The sequence below is a fragment of the Gymnoscopelus braueri genome (genome assembly GCF_963280865.1).
Source record: "Gymnoscopelus braueri genome assembly, chromosome: 21".
Taxonomy (NCBI): Eukaryota; Metazoa; Chordata; class Actinopteri; order Myctophiformes; family Myctophidae; genus Gymnoscopelus; species Gymnoscopelus braueri.
The window spans coordinates 4,617,557-4,626,561 of record NC_137623.1 but is presented as its reverse complement, the minus strand read 5'-3'; the positions used below and the strand labels follow the sequence as shown (position 1 = coordinate 4,626,561).

The 9,005-nt window shown below is 46.6% G+C and overlaps 1 protein-coding gene across 1 annotated transcript; it reads right to left on the bottom strand.

Annotated features, from left to right (window-relative positions):
- Positions 1 to 4,725: 4,725 nt before the first annotated feature.
- On the bottom strand, positions 4,726 to 8,700 carry LOC308076834 (nuclear pore complex protein Nup155-like; the record flags this gene model as incomplete). The annotated part of the gene is made up of 1 exon (XM_080417332.1): positions 4,726 to 8,700. One exon carries the CDS (start codon positions 8,698 to 8,700, stop codon positions 4,726 to 4,728), a length of 3,975 nt encoding a protein of 1,324 aa, XP_080273458.1.
- Positions 8,701 to 9,005: the final 305 nt, after the last annotated feature.

The following is a 9,005-nucleotide window of genomic DNA, read 5'->3' as shown; positions in this document are numbered from 1 at the left end:
AACAAACAAGTTAGTTTTAATAGCCTTTCATAGCCCCCAGGCTCCAAGAACATATTTTGCAACAAGTTGGCTGAACTTTTGTTTGTTGAGTTCCAAACACTTTTTAAATATCATGTCATTAAGGCTGTAGCTACTGATCGATCTTTAAATTCTAAATGTGTGATGAGATTCAATGGATATTCACAAGACTTTAATTTTGGGCTTTTTTGGGCAGCTGTCTTGGTTTGACAGAAGAACATTAATTAGCCCCTCCAGAAAGACATCCTTGATTATACGGGCACAAATCCTTCATTGTGCGTGAAAAAAATCCTTCATTATGCAATGGAACATGCAGGGGGTTTATGAGAATTTATGTGGTTGTTGTCCAAAAAAATTTGTGAACTTGACAAATACGCGTGTTTCATGTGTCAGTAGACTAGAGTGTGTGTGTGTGTGTGTGAGTGGGTCTGTGAGTGTGTGGTTACTTGCAGGCGCTGCCTATCTGCTGAGTGCTGGATGTCAATCATCAGCCCTTCCAGTGATTGGTTGGCCTACTTAAGAGCACTAAACACCTATAAGAGCTTGGCAGTAGTGTTGTAGTGCTGTCCCCTGCTCGCCAGCCATGCTATCGTTTTGTTCTGTTGATATCATTTGCTAACCCTACTTACTGTATGTTCAGTCAAACCTTCATTAGGCTTGCTGGTGCAAGCATTTCTGAAGGCACAGAGTTATTGGTTGATAAGATTGTAACCAGTTTTTTGATGAGCTTGATTCTTCTAATAGTTAATGATGCATGGGCGCTGCAGGCTTTTTGTAACTGTATATCTTTCGGACAGATTAGTTTAGTGTAGTGAGTTTGGATTAGAATTGACTGTTGTTTTTGTTTGTTAGGTTAGACAGTTTCTAAAACTAAGCTTGATTTAGATTCTTTATTGAGATGCGCCATATATCATGTTTTTCTGTTAAGGTTTAGAATTGAAGTGTTGAAAATCATGTCTTTAAAAATGTCATAAAATAATTCATGGTAAAAATCGTGCGACGCTAACAGGACAAGAAAAAAACGGTCAATAAAAACCAGACTTCACTTTCCAACCCGTATGTGACAATCCTTTTTCCCCCCTAGACCCAGGGTCTTCAACAGGGGGTCCGGGACCCCTAGAGGGTCCTCAGAGTTACTACAGGGGGTCCGCCAAATCTTTGTGTGATACGATTTTGTTTTTACCGTAACCACTTGAACCCTAGCATCCCTTTTCTGAGGAGAACTTTAGCCAAAAATAGCTTGTAGATCGGCTATTTTTGGCAAAGAGGTAAAGGTGTAGAGGGGAAAAAAGAGAAGACCAAGTAAACAAAAAAGGTTTAATCTGAAACACAATTTTATACAATATAGAGGGGGGTCCCTGTGATCTCTCTCTGTTAGGGGGTCCTTGGCCTGACAACGTTGAAGACCTCTGCCCCAGACTATATTGTAACAATGCGTTTTGATGAAAAAAGGTGATTCTCCTATACCTCCTGTTCTTACTAGGCTACTAATACTAATGTTTGCTGTGCTTGGTAAATCCAGGAAAATCAAAACATCAAATCATGAGTTCTTACCATGTCGGTGTGTTGTGCTAAACCCTGTAGGAAACCACAACAAAAGAGCTATACTTCCATCAGTGGGACGGCCATGGATGGCTCCTCTCCTCTGGCTGTGGAGTGATATGAGGAGCATGTAGCCTCCTTCTCTCTCTGGGCCTTCTGGCTGACATCATCATGCAGAAAGGCTGGTCTTCATAACCCAATAAAAGCGGCTCCTTTCCTAATTCTTAGGGAACGCGGACAAAGCCTTTTTTCTCTCCGCTTGTCAGTCCAAATAGTTGATTCACATGACTCTCGTTAGGGTGGCCATTAAGCCATTAAGGCCGGGAACAACGCATCTTGTGTCATTTTAACATTTATTTGGCTATACAAAAATAGCAGACCTACAAGCTCGTAGCGCGGCACCGAGTGCCGCGCTACGAGCTTGTAGATCTGCTATTTTTTTTGAAAATGTGTGCAAATCTTTGAATATACATTTGTAAAGTGAACATTTGTAACTCAAATCTTTGCTTCTGGGGGATTCTACAAATGTCTTCTAAATCCTAACAGTTTTTTGTTGCTATTCTCAAACTTTTTCATGTCAAGGACCACCCAAAATGATGTATTTGGCCCGCGGACCCCCATCTCAAAATATGTTGTTCCAGGGACCCCCACCCAGAAGCAAAGAGTTGAGTTAAAAAGGTTTGCTTTAAAAAAATACATATTCAAAGATTTGCACAAATGTTCAAAAAAATAGCAGATCTACAAGCTCATAGTTTGCTTATACTTTGCTTACACTTTTGCTCATACTTTTGCTTATACTTTATAGCTTATACTTTGGCTATTCAAAAAATAGCAGATCTACAAGCTCATAGCGCGGCACTCGTTGCCGCGCTATGAGCTTGTAGATCTGCGGTTAAAAAAAACGAGGGAAAAACCTTCTCTATGACTGGGTGATGAGGGCTTGAAGAAGAAACATTGGGCCCTATCTTGCCCTACCCCTCATGCATATATGTTTTAGGCTTTTTTTGCTATTTTAAAAAACATTTAGAAATAGTTCAAATAGCCAATCTACAAGCTCACAACGTGTTGATGTAGATCGGCTATTTTAACTATTTTTTAAAATGTTTTTCAAAAGAGTAAAAAACGGCTAAAATTGCATGTTTTTATATGAACATAAAACGTTTTATTTGTATTTTTCCACAATGCAATGCATACATACATGTATAGAGATGAGGATGCCATTTATTTTATTGTTTCATTTATGAGGTTCTGAATGACTTCAATAGGCAAGAAATATTAACGAAATTAACTGTTTTGAGTGTGATATACTAACTTTCACTGACTCCTATATAACCTCAATAATCCGGGGTAAAAAAGAACCCCCCTCCCCTAGCCCTTCCATTGTGTTAGGGTCTTTTTTGACCCGTTTTCAAGTTTAAATAGGTAAAAAGTACCCTTTACATTTCTTTATTGGAACGAGGCTTCATGATATCCTCAGAAATAGCCATTTTAACGCAACAGAATTATTTATCATCATTTTAATTAATTCTGATGGTCTCAAAAAAGAAAAGTGACACTTGTGGTGTTAGGGTCCGAAATGACCCGGCAAAGAAGTGTGGCTCAATTCCCGCCAAATTGTCAATATTCAATGTTTACATTTTTGAGAGTGAGAGAGACTTGTCCTCAATTAGCATTTGCTATCAGGAGTAAAATAAAGTTTGAGTTTATGAAAAATAAATGACTTTTTACCTTCTATGGTATACGGGTCATTTTGGACCCTAACACCACTAGTGTCACTATATTTTTAATAATTTTAACATTTTTTTAAAGTAAAAAAACGAAAACAAGTATTTTTTTTTTAGTTTTTTTTTGGAAGTGTGTTCTAATTATTATTCTTAATTATTCTATTCTAGCTAGATAACATCATTATCCATTGTCTTCATTATAGGAAATTTAATGAGTGAATTTTTACATTTTTATAATAGAAAACGAGATATTTTGAAAGATGAAACCCTAGCCCTAACCCAACATAATATCTTAAAAAGTGTTTACATGGATATGAATGTATTACAAGTCAGCTATGAGGTGGGAGAAAAAAATTAATTAAAATACTTATTTTTTGAGTATTTTGGGCTGATTTAAATCACGGGTCAAATTTGACCCGCTAACACCACAAGTGGATGCAGTTTTCTAACACAATGCAAGGGCTAGAGGGGTATCCCCGTCCCTCCAGCTCTCGATTAAACAGAAAATGCATTTTCAGGCCGGGATAACAATTCTATCCAATCAGGAGAGAGAACTCCCACAGGATACAGATTAAACAAGTGAAATTGGAAGTGATGACACACATAAATGAGCAGACACAATTAGAACTGGTCCAGTTCCAATTGTGTCGGCTCATTTATTTGTGCTTTCATTTTGATCAGCTTAATTATTTTTTTCATTTGTGCTTTTGTTTTTTTATCAATTTAAATGCCTATAGTGTTCCAGTTCAACTGGAACACTATAGCATTTAAGCTGATAAATGGGTACTTTATCATGCTTGGCTGAAGATGGACCACCCACCTGAAAATGTATTTCCTGTTTATTATAAGAGCTGGAGAGACAGGGAATCCCCCTGTTAGTGTTATCACAATATAGAGCTTTATATTTAACCAGAAATATTGCTTACCCTACCTTTAAGTAGGGTAAGCAATATTTAGGTGGGGTTGGGGTATTGGTGAAAGGGCCTTCTCTGTGTGGAGGTTGCATGTTCTCCCCGTGTCCCCTAGGGTAGGTACCCTAACTAAGAAAGATAGCGTCAGCAAATACAATTTAATCCAGATCTGGGTAGGTATAGTTCTTTTGGTGAAATTACACCCTTTCTTTTTTGGGGGGGGGGGGGGGGGGGGGGGCTCCAGTGGTCTATCATTTGTCCTCGATGCTGTGTTCATAGGTTGCACGCAGTGTTGCCAGATTCTGTGAGAGAAACAAGGAACCAGGTCTAGGAAAACCAGCCCAAAAGAAGAGACTATGGGCCACATGAGGACTTTAACATTTACATCAGCTATTTGAAAATAGCAGATCTACAAGCTCACAACGCGTCGCGATGCGACGCGTTGTGAGCTTGTAGATCGGCTATTTTCAAATAAAATCTTGCGGGGAAATCATAATAAGTAGATCTGGCAACCCTGGTTGCACGGAACCTCAGTGAAGTTTCTTCAGCTTGGCCTGCAAGGACTTGAAGTTGCCAATGTTTCGTTGCGAGGCAGAGTTTGGGCTGAGAGCCTGCAGCTCCACCAGGTAACCGCAGACGTTGTCACGCCACACGTTAGCGAATCGCCGCCTGTCGTACGTCGGCACCGCACTGGGGTCGTCCGCGTATCCCGAGAGAAGCACGTGGATACACTCTATCGGGTGGAGGGGCCTCTTAAGGCGTTGCCAACAGGGATCCCGTGTTTTGGAGAGTCGGTCGTAGACTTCCAGCAGGCGAGGCAACTGTACTCCGATCTCCCGCATGGTGTGTGTGACGAAGCCCACGTCCCAGTTCAGCTTGCACACCTCCTGCTCCAAAAGCTTCACCAGGAATTCGAGAGGGAAGTATCTGGGAGTTCCAGCGTAGATCTTTCCTAGCGACACCAGTTTCAAATTGAGGGCCCTCATTCTGTCTGCAGGACTCATGTCCATGCTGTCAGCCAGCTCTTTCTCCGCGATCTCCTGCCACAGCGAGCGCACTAGAATCGGGTCCGAGTGTCCGGCACAATGAATGATGGCCAGCTTGCACTCCGACAACTTGAAATGGTCGGCAAACTCCCCATAGAGCGTCGTGATGTCCAGAAGTTCCGAGTCCAACTGCGAAATGGCTTTCTTCGCCGAGGGATGTTGGGAATACAGTCTGAACAACGTGTCCCGGATCTGAACTTGGATACGCACCACCTCCATCTTCTCTTCGAGCTCGTGAAGGAACTCTCCGTCGGCCCCCTGGGCGACGGACAGGACGGCTCTAGAAATGTACTCCAAACGCTGCTGCAGGGAGATCTCCGTGCTGTACACGTCGGCGAGGCGCGCCAGCACGTGGGCCGCCTTCCCGACGCTGCGTCTCTTCTCGTAGTAACGCCACAGGAGGTCCATGTTGCGCACCTTACTCTGGTCTTGCCGTATCATGTGCATCAGGTGTTCCTCCAGGAACGGAGAATTCACCTCCAGCAGCTTATCGGTAAGGTCGGCCTGGATCAGCCAGTCGTAGAGGGCTACGTGAAACAGCTCATCCGGAGACCTCTGGGCCAGAGCTAGCATCCGTTCAAAATGGGCCGTGGCATCAGCATTACATGGCATATTAGGGTCAGATGTCAGAACTGGTGGTCCGGGCTGCTTGGGGACACCAGGAGACCGCGGGACAACCTTGCTCTGGTTCACCAGTTCCTGCATGGTATCTGTGATGCATCCGTAACACGACAATCTGTCCTGGCACGCCGTCTGTCCGGCTCGGTCCTCCTCCGGCTCTCCGTTCTTATAGAAATGGAGTCCAAGACCTTGGGGATCCTTCTTGTCTGCCGCCGCGAGGCACAGCTCCAGGACCCCCTCGTAGAAACGGACCTGCCGGTACTGAGCACAGACGAGGGGTAGGTTTGTGTGGTGGCTGATCTGCTGGTGCAGTCGCAGCGACTCTCTCAGGGTTCTCTCTTTGTCCGCCTCGTTCTGGATCTGCCGAGAGCGCTGCAGCAACTCGTCAGCCTTGGAGCACACGCTGTCCTCACTGCCGTACAGTAAGGGACAGATGTCCCTGAGATGATCGCTGACCGCGTCAACAGCGACACCGTCTTTGATGTAGACGTTAATAAGCGCCGTGATGAGCGCTCCCGTAAGCTGTTTGCCTCGAATCACCACATCCTTAAAACTCACTCCCTTCATCTGCTCCTGGAACTCCGTGGGGAGCGCCGAGACGATGAGGCTGAACTGATCGTCTTCGCAGAGACGCCTCCAAAGGGCCAGTGTCTGACAAGAACGATGAACCAGCTGCTGGATACCCTGCAGGGACGTTCTCTCATAGACCTGTGCCTCCGTGTGACATGTCCTCTGGAGCTCCTGCCGTACTCGTTGTGAGCTGGCTCCATCAGGGCGCATGGAACCCAGCAGCCGGTTGGCAGGGGAGCTGACACTGGCTGCTCCCAAAGATGAGGGGCTGAACTGAGAGTTCTTATCAAGGAATTCCTGCAGACCCTTTAACTCCAGAAGGACTGCCTCCAGACCACGAGAGCCAGCACTGCTCTCCAGAATAGTCATAGTCTGATTCCCTGTGTTAATTGTCCTCTCAACAGCAAGGCTCCCATCCCAGATACTCCCCAGAATACGGGCGAAGTAGACGCCGATGCCATTGTGTTTTCCTGAGAAGACCACCTCGGGGCCAGCTGACATTGGAGATGTGATGGCTGAGGGGAATCTCATCTGTGCTTCTCCATATCTGAAGAAGGCTCGGGTGGCCCACAGTGAAACCTCTCTGTCACAAGCAGCACTAGAACAAGCCAGGATCAAAGCCGTGGCACACGCTTGTTTCTCGCCGTGCAGCTTGAAGAATCGTTCAATTTCTTCACCTTCTCCTCCAGCACCGCTGACCAAGAGGTGGCGCAGTTGGTCAACTGGACGTAGCTTGTGGAAGATGTGGCTACCCTTACCAGACAGAAGGAGAAATCTTTGTGGAGGGATATTGTGTTGTTCGACCACCACAGGTGAGTCCGTAATGGGGACCAGGTCTTTGTTCAGTGGAGTGGAGACCTTGGTGGGCCTCTCCTCATTAATGGCGCAGAGTGCCCAGGAACGACCATCTACATTGGACATCGTCTGAGTCTCCATCAGGGGTTTCTTGAAGGGGAAAGAGTCGTGGTTAATGCACCACAGGATGTCGCTATCCTCTGTCTCAGACGCAGCCATTAGTAGAACTCCTTTGCTGTGTAGAGCCTTGTGGACCTTTGCAGGTTTCTGCAAGGTTGAAGAGGCGGAAAACCCCGGTGGAAGACGGACATGCACCAAAGCAAGAAGGCTGGGTCTCGCAGGTTGTGGCGGGGTGAATTCTGTGGTGCTGAAGTAGAGACGCACACCCGCATGAGTAATGGCGAGCAGGTGACAGTTTAAAGACTCAGATCTGTCAATCACAGAGATCTGGACAATAGGTTCGAAGACAGATCGATCAATTGTCCTGGCAATGTTTACAGCTTTACCCATGATGTTACTCTGTGACATACGTGCCACAAGGCTCATGCCCATGCCATCAGCACCGAGGTCATATACCTGTAGGACTCCTTTCTCCGAGCGCGTGAAGAGAGTGTCGCGAGAGTTGTCAATGGCTACCTGCACAACGGGGTCATCGTCCGAGATCCAGAACTGGACCACGGAGGGAACGAGAAAGGTTCTCAGCCAAAAAGACGGGCTGCTTTTGGAGTGATTGATTTTTTGGCATCGCCGGCCAAACCAGTCCGCCTCGGACTGGTACGCGATCTCATACAGGCAGCCGTCCTTGCCCGCCATGAAGATGCGTCCGCGGTCCGTGGAGGCGACGGCCAGGATGTGGGTATTGTCCGTCGGTATGGAGTAGAGCGGGTCCGGCAGCAGATGCATCCCACCAGACGTGCTGTCGTTCAACCCCGTATGATGGCCTTTAGGGACACTGAGTCCAAGGATAACCACATCCACCGGAGTGGCCAGCACTAAGAGATAGTGGACGTTAGGCGGGAAAGTCCCCGGCTTTGGTTTCACGAGACCCACCGACAGGACGGTTTCAACGAGACCGTCGAAATACGCCACGTCGCCACCGTCTTCATAGTTCCACATGAAGATGTCGTTGTCTATGGTGAGCCACGCTCGACTTATCTCGGGAAAGACCCCCATCATGCAGTTGCACTGCATACGATCGAATTCGTCCACCAGTTCGGGAGGCAAGGGTACTCTGCGGACCGCACTGAACTCCGGGAGGTTTGGCACGCCGAGGAGTAGCCCCGGTCCCTGGAGGGGATAGTCCATGTCTGACAGTCCAGAGCGCGACGGCGCGTCGTGAGCGGGAACGGACAGCAGCGCCGACAGATCGGGAAAGCAGCGGTCCTCCTGCAGGTGTCGGTCGATGAGCAGACCGGAGCTCTCCAGCGCCTCGGCGAGCTCAGCGACTGGGCTGGGTCCAACACGGGACGGCATGATGACGACGTTACCACCACCACCACCACGGTATTAAAAGATATGTGGCGTGTGTCTCGCCGATGTGGCTGTAGAGTTAGTTTCCAAGGGCACCGATATGAATGTGAAATATTCTCTGCAAATAACCAAACGGCACTGATCAGCAGCACGCCAACCTCACGCACTGCAGCAATGCTGAAACATACAACCTTTTAAGGAGGTCCAGATTGGCCTCGCTCAAACCTTGCCCAAATATGGAAATGAGTGATGTAGTACCGACGTCATAGATGACTGATATAATAGCCCGACCACATAATGACAGTGAG